This window comes from Gymnoscopelus microlampas, assembly GCF_963454915.1.
Source record: "Gymnoscopelus microlampas genome assembly, chromosome: 15".
Lineage (NCBI taxonomy): Eukaryota > Metazoa > Chordata > Actinopteri > Myctophiformes > Myctophidae > Gymnoscopelus > Gymnoscopelus microlampas.
The window spans coordinates 22,331,111-22,353,992 of NC_139952.1; the positions used below are offsets into that span (position 1 = coordinate 22,331,111).

The 22,882-nt window shown below is 43.4% G+C and overlaps 2 protein-coding genes across 2 annotated transcripts in view; one reads left to right on the forward strand and one right to left on the reverse strand.

The window, feature by feature from the left end:
* The window catches only part of adgrb2 (adhesion G protein-coupled receptor B2), a gene marked incomplete at its 5' end in the record, with an annotated part of 273,288 nt that overhangs the window by 101,535 nt on the left and 148,871 nt on the right, over positions 1-22,882 (forward strand). Inside the window, 6 exons of the mRNA XM_084080191.1 lie at positions 1,503-1,664; positions 6,821-6,985; positions 12,300-12,401; positions 17,606-17,712; positions 19,922-20,116; positions 21,996-22,064. Coding sequence (XP_083936317.1) covers positions 1,503-1,664; positions 6,821-6,985; positions 12,300-12,401; positions 17,606-17,712; positions 19,922-20,116; positions 21,996-22,064 — 800 coding nt within the window. The remainder of the gene's footprint in view (positions 1-1,502; positions 1,665-6,820; positions 6,986-12,299; positions 12,402-17,605; positions 17,713-19,921; positions 20,117-21,995; positions 22,065-22,882) is intronic.
* On the reverse strand, positions 3,229-4,296 carry LOC311061196 (beta-1,3-galactosyltransferase 2-like; the record flags this gene model as incomplete). The annotated part of the gene is made up of 1 exon (XM_084079753.1): positions 3,229-4,296. The coding sequence occupies one exon, from the start codon at positions 4,294-4,296 to the stop codon at positions 3,229-3,231; it is 1,068 nt and encodes a 355-aa protein (XP_083935879.1).

Genomic DNA, 22,882 nt, shown 5'->3' on the forward strand with positions numbered 1-22,882 from the left:
CAGCGTTGTTTTTTGTATTGGATTTCCCCCTAGGCAAATCTTAGATCGCATAATATAAGAACTGTGTTCCAAAAATGTTACAAACCACCCTGGGCGATTCTGTCAGATATGTGACTGAATGATATTGAGTTACATTTGATGGAAGGTCTCTGTTTGGAGAAAGGAAAAAACATATTGATGCTTTATATCCATATGAGTGAAATCGCTCAGGTGATTTGTGTATTTCTGGAACTCAGTTCTTACAGTATATGATGCGATCTAAGATTTGCCAATGGGATTTCCAATCCAAAGAATATCGCCGTGACCCAGGCGGATAAATAGCGCCCTCTAGCAGCAGTGCTGTCAGACTTCGGTGCTCTATTGTGTACTAATACTGTAGAGTTGTGTAGTAGAGTTGAACTTCACCCCACTGTGCCAAATATGTGAACATGTCGTCCTGCCCCCTAACCGACTCCATTACTGTTCTTACCCCCATCATTCCCTTTACAGAATTTTACAATGCCAGTCATCAGATGCCTGAATAAGGTCATTGACTGAAATGCTATCATTAAACATTATTTAATTTAATTTATTTATTGAGCAAGTGAAGACCTTGTGTGGGTGTTTTTGATTCCTTCCTTGATCTATAACAATGACAATCTCAAAGGAGTTCATCAACAGAAAAAGGGACCCATTAGTAGCATAAATCTTGATTTGATTATAGATCAAAAGGGTTATTTTGAACATCAAAAAAGGCTTGCTCTTTCAACGCCTCTCTTCCACTATTCTGCATTCGGATTGCATATTCCATTTGACAAGTCAATTTACCGCCGACGGCGCAGCCTATTTCCCTTCCCTCAGTATTTGAACGCATCTGTCTGTTGCTGCTTCTGCTGGAATAAAATGCATTTAATAATGTTTTTCTTTTCTTAAAAAAAAAAAGAGAATGTAGCAACAGTATACTCCCAATACACCAGAGTCAATTTTTGTAGTCGAAGGACGAAATGCAGTGTTTAATTGCAATAAGCAAATTGGTAAGGGACATTTTATTAAAGAAAGTTAGGGAATGTAATTGAATGCACTCTGTCTGAACTCTTGAATTGGTTTACAACAATGCATGAATGGAATCGTAATCAGGTACGGCACAAGAGAGTGAAACGTTGAAATGTATGTCCATAATATTATGTCCATGCCGTGATGATGTGTTGGTCTATTGCTACAGTAGTCATGCGAAAATCTAGTGGTCTCTGCTTCTTCTTTAGCTTAATTTGTACTTTGTTTCACGCCAGTGTCGTGCGTCGAAAATTGCCGATCGATCTACAAGTTCACAATGTGTCGCGGTACATAAATCAGGCCTTCTCTATGGCCCTGTCCTTGTTGTGACGTGGCAGCTGACTCTGTTTTCTGTTCCCTCTCTCTTTCAACTCTCCTCTTTGCCATGTGTTCCATTTCATTTCACTATCTCTCTCTCTGCCTTCATCTCTATCTGTTTCTCTACCCTGTCTCTCTCTCTCTCCCCCTAGTGGAAGGTCAGTGGTTGGAGTGGGCTCCGTGGTCCTCGTGCAGTGTGACGTGCGGCAAAGGAACCCAGCAGAGGATCAGGAAGTGTGGCTCTTCGGTGCTCAGTTGGGCCGATTGTAAAGGCTCCCATCAGGAGACCAGAGATTGCACCAACCCTTCATGTGGTAAGATATGGGCCTAGAACACAGGTTCTCCAACTTTTTCATGTCAAGGACCCCCAAATAGATAATGTATTTGGCCGCGGACCCCCATCTCAAAACATTTTGTTCCAGGGACCCCCAGAAGCTAAGATTTGAGTTTACTTTGAAAATATATATTTGCACAAATCCTCAAGTCCTCAAGATTTTTCAAAAATAGCAGATCTACAAGCTCATAGCACGGCACTCGGTGCCAAGCTATGAGCTTGTAGATCTGCTATTTTTGAATAGCCAAAGTATACAATATGGTTAAAGTGGTTAACATGATGGTGAGGCTATATTAACTAATTTTGGTGGGTACCCCTTGGTACCCCCCCAAGGACACCTGGGGGTCCCCGGACCCCACTTTGAGAACCATTGGCCTACAACAGGGGTTCTCATGATGAGACTTACCTTCAAAAATAGTGAAAATAGCAGATCTACAAGCTCACAATGCATCGTGAAGCGTTGTGGACTTATATATGGGTTATTTTTGCTATAAACACAGTTGTGTCTTGAGATTTTGACTTGCCCAGAAGGTGTCCTCTAAGGCAGTGGTGAACCCTGATCTGAAACATCCACACACTAGTTCAGACAACAGTGAGCTTCTGGTTGTTTGCCGGGTTTTTTTGGCAGCACTTTTTTGCTGTCTCCACCTCCTGCCAGAACAAGGTCGCTCCTCGCCATAGACGGTGCATGGAATTTCACTGCTTTCTCTGAATGTGGAAGTGGAATGCCCGCTGTGGGTGTTAATTCAGTGTACTGTAAGCACAGCACATACATTACTGTATATACTGAAAAAACAACAAAGATTGCCCTTCATTGACTTCTCTTCAGCTTCTAATTGTATTCAGCCTCACGTCCTTACACATAGGCTTCTTAACATTGTTGGTTGATAGATTTTTTTGACAAACAGGAAACAGAGCATTTGAGCATGGTTCGGTGTCTAGTACACGCTCATCTTCCTTTAAGGCAGGCTTGTCGAACTCTTTTTGGGGTCTGGGCCGCATTGGTCAAAAAGTGACTTGAGGTGGGCAGACTGGGCACGCAGACACGGAGACACGCATGCGCGCTCATGCACATTCAGTTATACATCATTGTTTTTCAGTCTGTTGTCTCAGTCACTGCTACAGTATATCACTAAAAAATGTTATTATGAAGATTATATATAAATTAATTATGAATTAATTAATTGCACGTCCCACTGGAAGGAGACCCCGGGGGAGACCATGGGGGATTACATCTCCACACTGGCCTGGGAACACCTCGGGATCTGTTGCCCCCGCGACCCGGCTCCGGATAAGCGGTTGAAGATGGATGGATGGATTATAAAAAAATTATAAATATTTGCAGTAAATAGCTACAGTACACAGCATTTTTTGTTAGGCCTACTTTCAGCAATGCAACTCAGACAATGAACTCAGTTCAGTCTTTTTTGCCAGACCCAGAGGGTCGGCCTACATGAGGCTTTGTCGGTCGGTCGGTCGTAATGTCATTTAGATGTCCATATGTCTGGATTTGTTACTGCCGAACACAGTATTGTGGGTCGTCTTTAGATCCCATACTCTGAGACATTGAGCCCTCTCGGTGTGGACCAGAGGTAGTCCAACCCTAGCTTGTCACCCTGCATTTTGTGCCAGTACTCCAGCAGCTGACTGGGATTAAAACTGTGGACTGTAACCATGTTGTTGTACTTGAATCTGGAGTAGGGCAATCCCCAGGAGTTGAACAGCCTGTGGGGCGGAGGTGTGGGCTTGATCCCTAGCCTGGCCAGGCAGACTCCCACGTACACATCCTCAAAACGCAAGGGGGGAATGCTCAGAGAAGCTCGGTACATTTCCGTCGCCATGTCTCCGGAGAACACATAACCCGGCCCAGAGCAGTAGGTGGGGTACATGTTGCTTGGGTAGTCTTCTGGGGGCATGTAATACTTCTTGTTCCGTTTGTCTCGGATTGGCCTACCGCCCCTCATGATCGCGCCCGTAATGTAGTTTGTCTTGGGTTTCAGTTCAGGTCTCAGCAGCTTGTGGATGAGGTAATCGGTGTTGACAAGCACGTCACTGTCAACTTTCATAACAAAGCTGGCCCGTGGGCAATGCGTGGCCACCCAATTCATCCCCATCAGTACCTTAATAGTCAGGTTGTGGTAGGTATCCAAAAAATCCTGCTGAACGATATCGTGGTGCCTCTGGCTCTCAGACTCCAGGGTCTTCTGCTGTAGGCGTCCTAGCTCGCCTTCCTTCACCCCCAACAGGAACAGCCGGATGACTCCTAGGCCTGGAGCGAGGCCCTCATTGCCCCACGTCTGCCGTATGACATTCCGTGCCTCTACTTGATAAGCCTCGCTGAGTATCAGAAACACTAGGAATGGTGGTGGCTCGCCCTCTGGACATTTGTTTGACTCGTTAATGATGTAGGGGAACGGGCTGGGAGTTAGTGACTCCTGGGTGACCCCTGTGAGGTCACCTGGGTGGTCGCCCTCTTCACTTGGCTTGACATTACCTGGAGAGTACTCTCCCCGCCAGCCCTCATGGACCAGAAGGACCGGACTCCCCAGAAACGAGAGGAGACACAGAAGTGCAGCGATGTGCTTACAGTAGTGGCGTCCCTTCCACTGCATGGCGTCTGGTGGCTGCCACTTGCACTGCAGTCACGCTGGTGAGAGATTATCTGCCCGTGAACTTCAAAGGGATCTGGCTTTGGGTCAAGCAGCCGAAGCTGAGGTATGGATCTGAATAAACCTTGTATGGTACGAAGAAAACACTATAAAAAAAATTAAAGTGCAAAGTTTGATTCTGGGTTCACAATGAGATGGCGGGTCTTTAGCCTATATACAGTCTGACGAGGGTGTCATGTTATCCCCGGTGATGTCATGATGAGTCAGCCAATCCACATCAAGCCCCCAGGACCGAGGACAAGTGAACCATGAACGAGTGAAAAGGGCTCGATCGACTCGGAGGTTCTTGCTGTTTCATATGTTAATTTGTCAGTGTGTGTCTTTGACTTGTGTTTGTATTAGTTAGGGTCTCCTCAGGACTGCGTTCTTTCCCCACTTTTATTTGTCTTGTATACAAATGACTGTCTGACTGGTTACAAAGACAAGTATGCGCTTAACCCATTAAGACCTGAAGCCGATTCTACAAATGTCTTCTAAATCCCAAAAGTATTCTGGAAAAACGTATGTTTCTATATCAGTGGTGCTGAAACATTTTCATATCAAGGACCCCCAAAATATGTAGGATCTTGAGGAGCTTGTGACTTTAGTGCAACTGTACCAATACTTGGTACCAATCCTGGATGATAAACTTACCTTTGATGACAACACTGATTTTATTTGTAAAAAGGCAAACCAAATATAGTTATTTTTTAAGGAAGGAAGGACGTTTTTATTAAGTATCTGCGGACTGTTTTATACTGTGTGCATTGAGTCCGTTTTAACATCCGTTATGATCTGTTGGTTCGGCATTCTGTGAAAAACAAAAACATGATGGGGAAAAATACCGTATCTGTGCCGTAAGGTTACCGGCGCAAATCGAAAAACAATCTTTGTCACCTGTACCAAGCCAGAGCCACACAGAAAGTTCAGGCAATCTCCTTGGCCTCCCAGCACCCTTTTCATACAAGTTTAATCATTTACTTACCTACCCTATAGAGTTGACACCAACAGATACACATGAGATCTTTTATTCGGTTAGCCATAGGCTTGTTAAACAAAATGGGTCTGTGATTATCTGTAGATGTGACACGGTGCCCCCCATTTGTCTTGCCTCCTTGTTTCTTCTTCTAATGGCTCTAGTGACAACAAAGTGACAATAACATCAGTGACTTGGGCACTAACTATATCTGTTTCTGTGTGTATTTATGTCTTCAGTGTATTGTTCCATTATTTACTGCTGTTGTTGTAAACTCACTTGTCCCTTGGGGCCACTAAAGCTTACTTTACCTCACTGTATGCCGTGTATGCACTCAAAAACAGCAGACATTAGTGTAGGGAATGACCCTAGACTAGCATATAATGTATACGATTTAGAATTTGGACTTGCACTTTCCCTGGGTTACTGCGGTAGGATACTGTATATCTATATTTTGCAGCAAATATTCTATTTAAAAGAGAGAGAGCGAGAGAGAGAAAGAGAGTATATGTGGAATTTCAGCAAATTGGTGAATAAATTAGCAACCAAAGATATACAGAATATACCTGTGTGCAGCAGGATGAATATGTTGGCAACAAAAGTATAAGCAAAGTTTGCTCTATGATAGCGGAAATAGCAGTCAGTAGTCAGTATTATGTGGTGAACTGCCACAGACCCCCACACACACTTGATTTGGGTTCAGCTTCTTCTGCTTCTGTTTTTTTTCCCCCAACACTCGACAATACTCCACCTCCTCCCTAAAGGGCTTTTCACAGGAGGAGCAACCCTACGCCTGTATAACAGCATGGGTCCATGAGGTCACACTGGACTCCTCATGTGAATAGATGCGTTTATACAGTACATGTCGCTTAGAAGAAAGCATCAGATTAACAGCGCCTTGATGTTTAATGCACTACTTCTTAACCCATTAAGACCTGAAGCCCATTCTACGTGTCTCCTAAATCCCAACAGTGTTCTGCAAAACGTATGTTTCTATATCAGTGGTGCTCAAACTTTCTCATCTCGAGGACCCCCAAAATTATATGTATTTGGCCTCCAACCCCCATCTCAAAATATTTTGTTCCAGGGGGTCCCAGAAGCAAAGATTTGAGTTAAAAATGTTTGCTTTAAAAGAATATATATATTCAGATTTGCACACATTTTCACAATTTTTCAAAAATAGCAGATCTACAAGCTTGTAGCGCGGCACTCGGTGCCGCGCTAGGAGCTTGTAGATCTGCTATTTTTGAATGGCCAAAGTGTAACACTTGTGTTTACACTTTTTTTTACACAACATCAATTTGGGGGTCTTTGACATGAACATGTTTGAGAACGCACTGGTTTAATTTATGCTCCATCATATGATGGTGACGTGTGACAAAAATAGCCTTATCTACAAGCCCAAAAGCTTTTGAGCTTGTAGATCGGCTATTGCCAGCACGCAAACCACAATTGCCACAATAATGCCACAAGAACGCCACAACCTGATGTCCTTGTCGGCCCTGCTTTCAGGTGGGGGTAACTGGGGAAGTTGGAACCACTGGAGTCTGTGCAGCAAGACGTGTGACAAGGGTTGGCAGAGCCGTTTCAGGATGTGCGAGGGCGCGGGGGTCCAGAGCTACCCCTGTGACGGCTCAGGAGAGGAGGTCCGCGCCTGCAACGAGAACAAGTGTCCTGGTGAGTGGAGTCCACAGTCACATCTTTGTGAGTGCTCATTTCAGGAATTCAAGTTAACCACCTAAGCCGTAGTTTCAGAAATAGGTCAAATAGCTCATCTACAAGCGTGCAACATGTAGCATCGTGACCTTTTCGATCTGGTATTCTAGCTTTTGTCTTTGATTTTTCTTTTTACTTTTTGAAGATTTTTTGGTATAGTGACATAGGGATTTTAAAATAGGGATGCCAGATCCAGAAAGTGGTTGAAATAACCCCCATATAATAACGTCGGCCTTCCTCAGCGTTTCAAACGCGTTTGAAACGCTGACGAAGGCCGACGTGCCGAAACGCGTCCGTTTCTCTAGATAGACCTGTCTGCTGCGGCTGTTCATCTTTAAAGAATAAACCAAGAATATAACTGAAGAGAGTGCGGATGTTCCTTTATTATATGTATTCTCAAGAATCTGCACCCAGTTAATCCCATGAGACTACTCCTCAAGACTCGCATTGAGTAGAGCACGCCTTCTCCTGACTGTATTATCCGGTAGGAGAGCTGTCTTCATTGAAATAACCCCCAGGCATGCGTGCGTGCATGGCGGATGCCCCCCCCATTTGTCATTTCATGAATGGAAATGACAAACAGATGACGGCTTCTGGAATGGGCATTCAGGGGATCTATTCAGAGGTTACGCGAGACGACCCACCACCTGTTAGCCTATCTGTGTCAGTCTGTCCACCAGAGGGAGCTGTGGCTCAACTATGTACACCTCTATAGTTCTATAGTCAGTGATTCTCAAACATTTTCATGTCAAGGTCCCCGATGTATTTCGCCGCAGACCCCCATCAGAAAATATTTTGTGCCAGGGATCCCCACACAAGATTTCTTGAAAATAGATCTACATTTTCAAATAGCAATATACATAGGATTAAAGTGGTTGAACTGAATTTGATGCTATATTAACACATTTTGCTGGGGACCCCCTGGAATGCTCCCAAGGACCCCTAGGGGTCCCCGGATAACCACTTGTCTGTGTGATTGACTGTAGGAGGTAGGCTACCTGCAGAGCCAGAGAATGCACTGCTAGAACCACATTTCTAGAACTTATACCCAAACTTCAACCCCAACCATTCACTTAAGCGCTGAGCACGATAACTATAACGATAACAATAAATCTGTCGTTTTAAAAAAATCTAATTGAAGTGGCTGGCTGAGTCCACACTACAACTATAACGACAACTATAGTCGTGAACGTTATCGTTTGGATCACTATCAGAACGTTTTTATGAACGATAGAAACACTGACAGCCAATCACAATACATCAGAAGGATATCTGGGATACAATCGGTCTCACTCACCTTGGAAAGTTTTGTTATTAACAGAGACGAGGAGACGATTATGTTTATCTGCTAGGCTGGCTGGCTTTACCTCAGGCTCACCTCCTTAAAATGAATAATCAGTCAGATTATCCATAATTATATCCTGTCTTTCAGCACCACAAAGGAAGAGATCTCTCTCCCTCCGTGTGGGCTCTGACACGGTAACACTGTACAGTGTGTGTTTGACGCACGGTTTACATGACTTCAGTGTAGACGCTAACTTAATTATGGTTATAGTTATAATTATCGTGCTTGGTGTGAGTGAATGGCCCTTAAGCCTATAATGCCTAACCCTAAAATTAAACGCTAACCCCAAACCTATAAGTCTAAAGCCGGAAAGTTCACTGGCAAGCACTGGAGGTGCAGTTTAAGGCTGAAGGTGTAGTTCCCCTGGCTCTGCAGGCAATCAATATTACCCTGGGACCAGACGAATCTGCGAGTGGAAAAAAAAATTGCACTCTGCGATTTGGGTCTGGCACCGCTCCATAGAGAATCCATGTCCTGTTCCAGAAGACGTGTGTAACCAATCAGGGCCCAGTATTCGAATATGGGCGACTGTAGTTGGTTGTAGGTCTAACCAATTGCGTTGAGGGCCATTGTTTTGATCCCGCCCCTTGGGAAACAAAACGTCCTCATGGAAGCACCAGACTCATATCCACGCAGTGATATAGTCTAGCTACGCCAGGCTAAATCAATATAGGATTGACTCAGCTGCCAACATACCACCGCCAATACATGTTATTGTCCAATCACAGCTTAGGCCATAATATCGTACATAAACATAGACCAGTTTACATGTTATCCAAGTCATTAAAATGTTACAGAACTTACCTAAATAATGGAGTCATTTTTGGCTAAACATCACTGAGCCGTTAAGGAGACTGTTAAGGAGAGGATGTTTGAATTGTGTATTTACATCAATCTTTTGTCCAGCAAGACTTTAAATGAATCCGAATGACGAAATGCAATAAAACACAATGAACTGAACTTTAACAGAAGACGGCATAGTAACAGGTGCTCAACTAAGTATAACTCAGCATTTAGGGTATAGGGTTAAATAAAATTGGCATTTGTAAAATTTCTGTAAAATGTTTATTTACTCACAACTATGGCAATCTGGGAACCCATCGTCAAATAAAAAGGAAAGACAGTGCCCCCAGCGTTTTTCGCTTTTGCATTTGACTCTGGGGGGAGTGATTAAATAGACCTATGCTGACTGGAAACCAGGGTTTGGACATGCTCTCAGCCCTCCACTTCCGGTGGTGCACCTATGTTTTCATTCCCACTAACAGTATTTCTCCACGGAACACTAACACCATTTCTCCCAAAGAACATGGATCGTTTTGGTTATAAGCCCACTTGTTTCTATGATGAAAGAGCAAGTTAAAATGTTACTAACTTTCCGTGGTTTTGTCGCTATTGTTAAATGAGTTTCGGTTTGTTTCCAGTGGGAAGCGAGCGCACAGATGTAAATCCCGCCCACTACATTTGATTGGGTAAAGCGCTGCCTGCTTCCTGATCTGAAGGCATGCCCACTTGTAAGCTAACGCGCACACGTTCTGAACGGGGCTCCCGACAGATTCAGTAGCGCAGCTCTGAATCTGTTCTTGAGAGATTACAACTATGGTAATACAAGTGTGTGTGTGTGTGTGCGTGTGTGTGTGTGTGTGTGTGTGTGTGTGTGAGGGAGAGAGAGGGAGAGGGAGGGGAAAGCAGAGACAACCAGTCAGGTGTGTGTGTGGGCGTTTTGTGTCTGTTTCACAATACTGTCACGATTACAGGTGTTTGTTTATACGGCTGTTCCCTCCTGGGTCTGGGCCCACGCTCATATCCACGCGTGTGTGTGTGTGTGTACCCAGGTGTTTGTGTCGTGTATCTTTTTTTCTGCGTATGCATGTGTGTAATGCGTGAGCGTGCACACGTGTGTGAACATGTGAGTGTGAGCTTTTATGTGTGTGTGCATGTATGTGTGTGTGTGTGTGTGCACAGTCTATGTACACAGATGAGAGCTTGTTTCCCCATACTGTAGTTCTCACCACTGTCGTGGGCTGGTGTCTCCTGCTCCTCATCGGTCTGTTGTCTGTCTGTCTCTTGTGTCACTACATTTACTTGAGGCTATAAGTACATTTTTGGAGTATTTGTTTTCTGTTTTTGTTTTTTGCAAGCTGATGACTTTCCCCCCGCTACATTGTCTAGGAAGGGACTCTTGGGACCAAAACCTATACAAATATATTATGAATGAACCACTTTAGGCCCTATTTCAAATGTCCTCCTATATTAAAATTGGCTAATGGGAGAGCTCACAGTTGTGTACTTCGTAATTTGTACTTATAGTTGAGTATTTACTTGGAGTACATACTCAAGTGTCCACCACTGGTCACTCCTGTGCCGTACGTCCAGCACTACAGTACGCCTGTCTCTTATCTCCTCTCATCCGGCTGCTCCTGTGTGTTCCTCACTAACATCTTTAAACCTCATCACTGTCCTCTCCAAATATTCTGTCTCTCGTGTGTGTGTGTGTGTGTGTGTGTGTGTGTGTGTGTGTGTGTGTGTGTGTGTGTGTGTGTGTGTGTGTGTGTGTGTGTGTGTGTGTGTGTGTGTGTGTGTGTGTGTGTGTGTGTGTGTGTGTGTGTGTGTGTGTGTGTGTGTGCACGCATGTATGTGTGTGTGTGCGTGTGTGTCTTCTCTCTACCTTGGCAAAGGGGGGATTGTTCAAAGCCCTGCTTGGTGCGATTTGTCAGTGTGTCAGCCACTGCAGCAAACTGCATGGTTTAATAAGGATGCCTCTGACTGAAGCTGTGCGTGTGTGTGTGTGTGTGTGTGTGTGTGTGTGTGTGTGTGTGTGTGTGTGTACACGCACACACGTGTCTGGCTATGTTGGCGAATATGCTTAGTGCGTATCTGCTCGCTCGCTCTCCCTCTCTCTCTCTCTCCTATGTGTATGCCGTGCCTGTGTGTGTGTCCAGGACATTGCAGCAGAACCTCTATCACTGCCCGTGCTTTTGAATAGCTCCCATCCCTCTGCTACATGAGACAAGGATCTGTCCACTGGCTTTCCAGAGGAGCATTATGTTTAGATGACAAAGAGCCTCTCTTTCTCTCTCTCTCCGTCCCTCCGTGATGCACTTGTCTGCCCCCTGCGGAATATCTTAAGAGCCGCACGCTCTGTGTTTTTCATCAGCGTTATGAAAGTGAGGAGGGGGGATGGGGGGGGGGGGGGATACAGATGAATGAAGAGAAGGACGGGAGGAAAATGAAGAGGGAATGAGATACTGTATTGAGGCAGTGACACTGACACTAGATTGGGGGGGCTGCTGCAACAGAGCATTGATTTCAATCTTGAGTCAACGTGTTCTCAATTTCTAACATTTTCTGTGTGTCTTATGTGTGTTCGCGTAGACGTGTGTGTGCTCAAACTGCTCATGTTCGTGCTTATTCTGTTTCAGAGAGAGTGTATATGATGTGTTCATGAAAAATCCTCAGTTTTGATTTAACTCTGAGCAAATAGAATCAAATGGAGGGTTCAATTTGGTTCCATGTGTACACTCTCAGAGGTACAGACCCCGAAGCGTCCATTTGTTTCCTAACTTATCAGTCGTTTAGCTGGGAACGCCCTGGAGCCCCCTCAAGGACCAGTGTTGCCAGATTATGTGAGAGAAACAAGCAACCAGGTCTAGGAAAACAAGCCCAAAAGAAGTGATTGTGGGCCACATGAGCACTTTAAACATATACATCAGCCATTTGAAAATAGCAGATCTACAAGCTCACAACGCGTCGCGATGCGACGCGTTGTGAGCTTGTAGATCTGCTAATTTCAATTAGCAGACCTGGCAACACTGTCAAGGACCCCACATTTAGATAAAGTGGTCCACAGTACCGGTATCCCTAGTTGTATTTGATGTTGTTGTTGTGCCTCTCGCTGAACATTCCCTCTGTGTTTGTCGTCCACCCGTGCAGCGCCTCATGAGATCTGCAAGGACGAGTACCTGCTGTTGATGACGTGGAAGAAGGCTTCAGCTGGAGAAACTGTCTACAACAAATGTCCAACTAATGCCACTGGTCAGTAAAACACACCCCCCCGTCACGGGACACACTGGAGATGCTTCTGTAGATCAGTCGTTCTCAAACTTTTTCATGTCAAGGACCCCCAAATTGACACTTATTAGCCCGCGGACCCCCATTTGAAAAGATATTCCAGGGACCCCCATAAGAGATGATTTTTACGGCTCTAGCAGTGATTCTCAACCATTTTAATTTCAAGGACCCCCAGTTTGACATGCATTTAGGCAGACAACGGACCCCCATTTAATAGCATTTCTATCTCTGGGACCCCAATTTATATCGTAAATGAGAGTGTACAAATGGAACCAAATGGACCCGTTAGGGTCCATTTGGTTCCATTTGTACACAATCAGAGTTACAGACCCATAAGGGTCCATTTGGTTCCTAACTATATATCCATCATGTCCATTAGCATGAGCATTTTGCATGTGCATTGTGCCTGCATACATTTCCTCAACCAAAGTCTCCTGGAAACAGCTCCCAATTGAAACAGTGGTAATGTTGTTGTTGTTTTACATTTTTGTTTTTAATTAATGATTCAAGTTGCAGTATCAGTCCTGTTCAGACAGAACCACATTTATGTGCGATTTCTTACACATGAGACATTAGATTTACAACACCAAAAAGAAAGAAAAGAGAGAAAAAAATCAAAATCGGACTAGACCATTTCTTGCATTATTATTAAAGAGTATATGCCACTTACTGTATATAGCACGTTATAAGCGAGAGCCAGCAAATCTTTATGAACTCTGTGTTTATTGTGTATATGGTCACCCCGTTGGTCTGATAATGTTCATAAAGTGCTTTTTTGGCTAACTAACACCAGCTTATCAGTGTGACTGCCAAGCTGGAACAGCAACCAGGTGTTTGCTGCCAAGCACTGCAGACACAAAGTCGGTACAGTTGTTGCAGAGGGAATACTGCAACTCGTTAAAACTTATGGCGTGCCTGCCTAACTAATGAACCGCTTTTGTTTGCAGTCTTTGGTAAGTGCTCATGGTATAAGGTACAGTATAGTGTGGGTGTTTGATTCTGCTTTACCTCTTGATTAACTAAATTCAACAAAAAACCTATTGTATACATATTCAACTTCAACTTTATTTGCCACATCACAGTGTTACAGGTGTAACACAATGGGTGGATTTGTTTTGGTCCTAGCTTCCCATAAATTATACATAACAATAAGAAAAATATAAAACTTTTACAATATAAAGAATATCAACATAAAGTGGATCAAATATGCAGTAAGCATAATGTAAGCATAACGGGTACTCCCAAGAATAAAGACCTCAGACACTTCTGCAAGTAAGACACCACATCAGCAGCAACAAATAGGTTCACAGTCAACATGAAGTGGTAGTGCCAGTGTAATGGGAGTTTATAGGACTGACATGGCGACAGGGTTCAGTGGTTCAGCGATCCGATGTGTTGCTACCCATTCTCACCACCTAGTGACGAAAACGACACAAAGTCCAGTGTTCAGCTGCATGTGATTGGGGGCAGGCCTACATACCGGGCCTGGTGTTGAGCTTGGCAGGAGCTATTGTGTTCAATGCCAAGCCGTAGTCCCCAAACAGCACTCGTACACAAGTACGAGTGCTGTTTGGGGACCGCTCCCCTCCAGGTGAGAAAGAGCGGTGTGGAGAACCATGGCATTTGCATCGTCAGTCGATCTGCTTTGATTAAATGGAAATCGCGATGGGTCCAGTGTGGCAGGCAGCATTGAGCAGACAGAGTCCCTCACCAACCTCTCAGAGCGTTTACTGACAATTGACGTGAGGGTCGACAGGTCTCCACTCTCCAGTCATTCACACACGCTATCTTGGAATGCTTGGGGACAGGCACAATGGTGGACATCTTGAAGCCCACGGGAACAACAGCCTGGGATGCCGTCGGGGCCTGCAGCCTGCATGCACTGCGGATATTAACCTCTGAGATGTTTACTAGGTTCAGGAGAGGCTAGCTCCAGCTGGTTGGGGGCTGTTGTTTACCTCAAACCGAGGGAGAATGTTTTTCAGCTCACCAGGGAGGGAGGTAGAGGGGCTCCCTATGGGGCCACATGCTCCTCACGTCACGGCCACTGTCAAACTGGTCTTCCAGTCTGTCCTTGAATTCCCTCTTGGTCTTTCTGAGGGTTCTCTTCAGGTCAGCGCATAATTTGGATGAATCCGCCCCAGTCCCGGAGCCGAAGGCGGCTTTGCGCGCTTGTAGTGCTGCTCGAACTTGGCCGTTAAGCCGCGGTTCCTGGTTGGGATATATCCAAAATGTATTTTTTTGTAACAACATCATCTGTGCAAATCCAGTGACTGTGTCTGAGAACTCGTTGCCTCTATTCTCAGAGGCGTTCCGCAACATCTCCCAGTCCTCGTGTTCAAAACTGTTTTGTGACAGAGAATCCAGCTGTTCAGACGAGCATTGAACCTCCTGTACATTGACTGGATCTTGTTTCATTCTCTGTACGCGGGGAGTAGCTCAATAGAGTTGTGATCTGACAAATGGTGGACGGAGGAGGGTCATCCGTACATAAATTGAACAATTAACATTAAATCTAACAAAACAAACAAAAAAATGTCACTTAATGATGAAATTACATTTAATAAAGCAGCAGTTCTGGTTACCACAAAGAGAACAAATTCAATTTCAGCACCTCTCTGACGACTTTTAATAGACATATCACTCCCTTCATGCTTGAAAACCGAGACCTTGTCTTTTATTTTATTTTAGTCTCCGTGCCATATATAGCTGCTCCATTGATAATGAATGGAGGGCTTTTGTGGCTTTTGTGGGATCATAAAACGTTTTTAAAAGCTCACATCTAAATTAGCTTTATAGTTGTGTAGTCAGTTTAGCACCACAGCGAGCTAGAAATGCAGGGATGGGGTGGGGGGCAGGGGAGGGGGGTGACATATTAAAGGACCAGCTGGAGAACATTGCTCCTGGCTACGTGAGACAGTGTTTGGAATGGTCCGATGCTTCTAGGCTACATCGTTCTAAACAGGGTTGATTGCAAACATATGTGTTCTGATTGAAAACCTGCTGCTTAATATTATGTCTCCCTTTTCAGATAATAATACACGACTACTACTACTACTAGTATTACTACAGTTAGTACTGTTACTATTGCTGCTGCAGCTACTACTACTACTACTACAAATATAATAATAATAACAATAATAATAATAATAATAATGCTAAGCATTTATGTTTTATGATGCACTTTCCATTCAGAAATATCTCCAAAAGCTATGAGAAACTTGAAAATCCAACTAAAATGTTCAAATCAGATAGTGTGTATTGCCTATTATCTATGCATCCATAAATAATGGAGCCTCATGGTATAGTTCAGGCAGACACACACTTGTACACGTTCCAATCACATGAGGCTATGTGATTCTAATGGTTCAATCAATGTGGTCTGTTTAAGCAGACAGACATTCACAATTACATGCTCAACATGTCAGCTCATCATTGATCAAACTCCCCAGCCTCCCCAGCCTCCTGTAGTAGCATTTAGGTTTCTCTATGTCAGCATGTCATTCAATGCAGGTTCATATGTATAGTATCATGGTCTTTTAATTAGGTTTTTTTTCCTTTCTTTTTCTCATGTCTATATTAGCCCATTCAATCCGGAAATGTATCTGTGTCATTTTAAGATGTCTTTGGCTATTCAAATATCATATACATATACATAATCTAAAAATATTTTCTAAATCCTAACAGTATGTTGCTATATCAGTGGTGCTCCAACTTTTCCATGTCAAGGACCGCCAAAATGATATGTATTGGCCGTGGACCCCCATCTCAAAATATGTTGTTCCAGGGGCCCCCAGAAGCACAGATCGGAGTTAAAAATGTTTGCTTTAAAACATATATATATTATATTCAAAGATTTGCACAAATTTTCCACGATGGAAAAAAAAAAGAAGCTGATCTACAAGCTCATAGCGCGGGTGCCGCGCTATGAGCTTATTATCTGCTATTTTTAATAGCCAAAGAAATCTTAAATGACACAGATGTGTTCCCAGTCTTAATGGATTAAATGCAATAACTCTATCTTATGCTTTGCTTCAGGGGGGGTCTGTGATCTCAGTCAGTGTCATGCTTGCACAGATCATTCGGTAGTGTCACAGGTGCAGAGCCACGCCGCCAAATACAGTGCAATATCATTGCAATAAATGGTTTTCATCTTGATAAGAGCGTCTGACTGAACACCCATCCATCAAAACAACACTTTGTCCTTTGTTGCGTGACTGTATCGCTCACACCGAAAGTTATTTTCAGTGAACAACAGTCGTATCGTGAGGTATATTTTTGGCATAACCCATAGATGTATAGAATGGACATTTCCATTTCCGTGTCCGTGTCAAACACGGAGCAGCAAGTAATCAATCCACTGAAGCCGCCTTGTGACAATTTGTTTTAAACATGGGGATGTGTTGGTTATTGCATCCGTTGCAATAAATGTCACTGGGTGCTACAGCAAAGTACAGTAGGTGGCTGTGAACATGGAAGTAGAGTGCTTATCTACAGTATACTTTTATATTCTGTCACTGTCGGGTGGAAACCTTGTACAGTATGTTCAAAAGCGATCCAATGTAAGCTATTATTTAGTCACAAGCTCTTGTTAATACTTTTTGTTGGTTCAATATTTACCCATAGACTTTTTTTCTATCGATTAGTCACCCCATGGAGACTGAATTCATGGTTATTTCTTAGTTTTTGTCGCATTCCTAAGCCAATAATTTGATGACCAGCGGACCGGTAGTAGGCAGCGGTTTCGGTAGGAGACACAAAGGAGACTCTTTGTGTCTCCTACCGGAACCGCTGCCAGTCATTCATTATTGGAATGTGACAAAAAATAAAAAAAATATCCATTCATTCAAGTCTCCATGGGGTGACTAATCGATAGGGAAAAAAAGTCATTTTGGGGGTGAACTACTGTACCCCTTTAACATGATCTACCAGTTCACACCGTGTGGTGGGTCGTGACACGTTGTGAGCTTGTCGATTGGCTAATTTTGCGACTTTTGTGTGACACTGTGGTATGATGAAGTAGGGCATTAATTTACAAAAAAAACATACAAAGTTGTAATATAGATATACAAGGTTTTTGCCTGACAGCACTGATACATACTGTACGTATATTATATGACCATAACACTCTCTCTCTCTCTCTCCTCTCTCTCTCTCTCTCTCTGCAGGATCTGCTAGTCGTCGTTGTTTGCTGGACAATAATGGTGTTGCTTTCTGGGGTCCTCCGAGCTTCGCCAGATGCGTCTCACTTGAATTTAGATATTTACATTTATCTGTAAGTTCCACACTCTTGAAATGTAAACACTTCCGTCTGCTCCTCGGGGCTGAAAAACAAATGTGAGCTTCCCCCGGCACCTGGGAGAATAATGTACTTGATCTTAATCGAGGGCGAGGTTTATAGTGAGGACAAAAATATAGTGTTCTCCCTCTTAATCAGTGCATTTGAGCTGATTATGCTCCTCCTCAACTCCTTCCTTAATCAGATCTCTCTCTCATTAGTGAGAGGTGTTTGTTTACTTGTACTGAAACGGACGTCTCTGCCCATGTCTTGCTTACTTACCCATTAACCCATTCGATCCGGGAACACATCTGTGTCATTTTAGATTTCTTTTGGCTATTCAAAAATAGCAGATCTACAAGCTCATAGCGCAGCACCGAGTGCCGCGCTATGAGCTTGTTAGATCTGCTATTTTTTGAAAAATCTTGAAAATGTGTGCAAATCTTTGAATATATATATTTCTAAAGTGAACATGTTACATTGTAACCCAAATCTTTGCTTCTGGGGGGTCCCTGGAACAAAATAGTTTACAAATGTTCGCTTTAATAAATAAAAGATTTGCACAAATTGTCACGATTTTTCAAAAATAGCAGATCTACAAGCTCGTAACAAGGCACCCGTATCTGCTATTTTTTGAATAGCCAAAGAAATCTTAAAATGACACAGATGAGTTCCCGGTCTTAACGGATTAAGCGTCTTTCTCCCCTTAAGCTTTCCTCAAAGAAAGACACTGGTCTCCTCTAATTACCTCGTCCACGGCTTTGCATTGCGGATTATTGATTAACACGGTCTCGGTCAGCTGGTATTTTCATTTATTTTTTTTATTTTCCTGGCTGTTTGAGCTCTTAGATTACCATCTCATCTCCACGGTGGTGGTGATGGTGAGAGATTCCGGGGGGTCAGGGTCTTATGCGTGACTTGGAGATGATAGCACATCAGCAATCAACGGCTCGCATGCTGACCTTTCATTAGCATCGGGAGTCAATAACTCATTTTCTGTGATTACCGTTATCCACCGCATCTCTCTCTCTCTCGCACTCTCTCTCTCTCTCTCAAGTGATGCATCCAGTTTATGCCACATGAGTCCCACTTTACCCTCACCTGTTTTAAAATACTGTCTTGTTATGCTGTGCACACCACTTAATATGTACCACTTGGCAAAGCAAACACCTTATAAATAGTTTGTGTGTGTATTACCATGTATTATCGCTCATAAATACATTTATATGGGGTCACAAAAATAACCAGCTAAAACACCTTATACACACACAGTATATTCAAGAGGTATGCACATAGACCCACTCTCCTCCCGATTTACAAGTGATGTGTTGCATCGTAATGCATTGTGAGTTTACAGTATACCTATATATCGTTGCTGTCGGGCAGAATCCATCTCCATATTTGAGTTATTTTTTCTTCGAAAATGGTCCACTTGAGCTGTGTTTGGGTAAAGCGATGATAATATAAGGACACATTCAAGTATCTGACAATGTATAAAGTCGCCGTATCGACTTTGATGAGGCAGTATTGTGTTGGTCTAAAAACATTTTCATTTCCTGAAGAATGAATGTTTTGGACATGGCTGTTTTCTACCCGACAGCAGAGATATGGTCCTTAGCTATATTATATATGGTTCAATGGCTTTTTGTTGGCACAGGACACATACTATATAGACTTGGGCCCTATCTTGCCCTGCCCCTTATTATGCCTAAAGCATTTTTGGGTATTTTGAAAAACATTTTAACACAGTTCAAAGAGCCGATCTACAGTACAAGCTCACAACGTGCGCTATTTTCACTATTTTAACCCATTTAGACCGGGAACGCAGCTGTGCCTACAAGCTCATAGCGTGACACCAAGTGCCGCGCTATGAGCTTGTATATATATCTGCTATTTTTGAAAAATCGTGAACATTTTTTTATTTATTTTTTAATCAAAAAACTGTTTAGAGAGCATTTTTAGAATCGGCCTCAGGTCTTAATGGGTTCAAATGTTTTTTCAAAATAGTAAAAAAAAATGTCTAAAAGGCTTAGACATGGCGTATGGCAGCGTAAGATAGGGCCCCAAGTATACGTCCAGTTTTAGGCAATTAGTTACTACTGTATATGCTACAATTTATGTGATGAAGCCACCAACATCCACAACATGAAGTTCTCGCTCGCTCGCTCACTCTCTCTCTCTCTCCCTCTCTCTCTGCATCTGGTAGTTGCGAGAGCATCTCGCGAAGGGTCAGAGGACCCTAGCAGGGGAGGGCATGTCTCAGATCGTACGGAGTCTCCTGGAGCTCTTGCAGAGGAGGAGCTACTACAGCGGCGACCTTCTCTTCTCCACGGAGATTCTGCGAAATGTGACGGACACCTTCAAAAGAGCAACCTACATCCCAGCTCCCGACGACGTGCAGGTATACAGTTGAGCCGCCGCATGCACCTGAGGCCGTGGGCGAGCACACAAGCACGGTTTATATCGATGCTATGGCTGAGACATGAAAGTATTGCTGCTCCCAAATGCCATTTTGAGTGCACCAGACTCTTCCTCAGACACAGGTATGCAATTTGGGAGCAGCAATTCTGGTGTGCCGATTTTGTTTCTCAGGGACGTGCACAGATAGACTCTAAAGACTCTAGGTGGTGCTTGAGCACCTGCCCTTTGCCCTCTTGACCAGAAGTGCCCTTTGAAAAAAAATTAAAAAGATTTTTTTTCCCAGTTTACAGCAGGGGTCTTCAACAGGGGGTCCGGGACCCCTAGGGGGTCCTCAGAGTTACTACAGGGGGTCCGCCAAATCTTTATGTGATATGATTTTTCTTTTTACCATAACCACTCGAAACGTAGCATCCCTTTTCTGAGGAGAACTGTAGCCAAACATGGCAGATCTACAAGCTCACAACGCCTCGCGCTGCGAGGCGTTGTGGGCTTGTAGATCGGCTATTTTTGGCAAAGAGGTATAGGTGTAGAGGGAAAAAAGAGCAGACCAAGTAAACAAAAAAAAGTATAATTTACTTGAGCACCTGCCCCTCAAAATGTCTGTGCACGCCACTGTTTTTTCTTATACGTTTTTGATCCAGCATCCAATCTATATGTGACTGTTTTTGTCTGGGGGACAGTCATCTCGCTGGTGCTCATTCTTCTTTTTTTTTTTGCAAAAATGAGTTAATAGCCCAGTGAGACTCACATACTAGAGTATGTCTGACATAAATGTCAGAGCTTAAATCGACATGTAAATATGAAATAAATGCATGAACATGTAGCTAAGCTATACGGTTATGGCTAGCAACCTCTAATTCAAACGGTGTTTTCTCTACTTAAGAGTTATAACTTGACTTCAGTTCCATAAGCTGTAGTTTCAAAACTATTCACTCATCACTCATCATTATTAACCAATATATCATTATTTTGCTATGATTCCCTGCTTTCATATGACATGAGAAAGTGAAGAAATGCTAGATGACTGTCTCCCAGTCAAATTTGGTCACATATGTCTGGGATGTGCGTGTCTACTTCTCTCTCATCCTGAGACATGAAAGCATACAAGTACACACAGACATACAGGAGACACACACACACGCACGCACGCACGCACGCACGCGCGCGCGCACTCACACACACACACACACACACACACACACACACACACACACACACACACACACACACACACACACACACACGCACACGTACGTACAGATGTGCCACTTCAAAACTTCACACGTTACTGTTCTTTCCCTGAAAGTGCCCTGAAAATGCATTTTTTTCCTCCCTGTTCTGCCAAAATGCACTGTTTTGCCCCTGAAAAGAAGTTGTCACTACACACCCCCGTTTTTCCCTTCAACAGACATCCATATACATGAGAACAAAAGAATGTGTGTTGAAGAAGGTGTCAGACTCATTATGAGGCGAAAGGTGATTTGAAGAGGTCCTTGACCAGTTGCTCAAATTAATTAGCATCATAAAAGCAGTGATCATCAAAATAATTCAGCATTTTAAATGCCCTTCTTTGTCCCTCTTATTGCCCTGGGAATCCCCTGAAAATGTACTGTCTTGGCGATGGCAGGACATTTGAAGTTTTGAAATGGCACATCTGTGCGTGCGTACGTACGTACGTACGTACGTGACCAGGGATGTGAGAGACACGTTTGTAAAGAATGTCATGGCTACCACAGTGTGTTCAATGGTTTCTACCACCGCTAATCTTGGGACACTTTCACGTCCAGTAGTATTATTGAACGTGCCAGCCTGCTGCCAAAGCACTCATTGTACCATGTGTCCATCCTCTCTCTCCTCAGAAATATTTCCAGGTAGTCAGCCATATGTTGGACATTGAAAATCTGGAGAAGTGGGAGGACGCTCACCAAGTAAGTCTGTCTTCAAGGCTTGTAGGGTATTTTGTGTGTTTGTTTGTGTGTGCATGCTTCTGTGTGTATTGTGTACTAGTGTGGTGCATGCGTGACTCTGTTACGCTCCAATGGGTGTGATGGAGTAGTCTGTAAGTCTTAAACATGCATCTGTTTAAAATACATAATACCTACCTATAAATATAAAGAAAATGTTAAATACAGTACACTGTGTGTGTGTGTGTGTGTGTGTGTGTGTGTGTGTGTGTGTGTGTGTGTGTGTGTGTGTGTGTGTGTGTGTGTGTGTGTGTGTGTGTGTGTGTGTGTGTGTGTGTGTGTGTGTGTGTGTGTGTGTGTGTGTGTGTGTGTGTGTGTGTGTGTGTGTGTGTGTTTGTGAATGACCCAGCTTCATACCCTAGGGGTAACATGCATTTGCTTGCCATCTGGACACAATAAACAACAACGTGAACGATGCTCACCACATCACCACACATTATGAGAGACCGGCTAATGCCATGCGACAAATATTAACATTTCACTGATGCGAGGCGATGGGGTCCATCAAACACTGCCTGAACACTGAATGTGATCATGTCGACTGCATGATTGACTTTTCATTTCTCTCTTCTCTCTCTCCAGTGTTGATTTTGACAGCAAATTTTGATTTAGCTTTAGTCATAGTCTTTTGAATACAATTCCATTTAGTTTTAGTCATATTTTAGTCATCTGAAATGTTTTACTAGTCTAGTTTTAGTCGACTAAATATAATAAGATTATAGTCGACTAAATCTACAGTTGATTTAGTCGACTAAAATCGTCAAGGAGGTGCCTTGATGGCG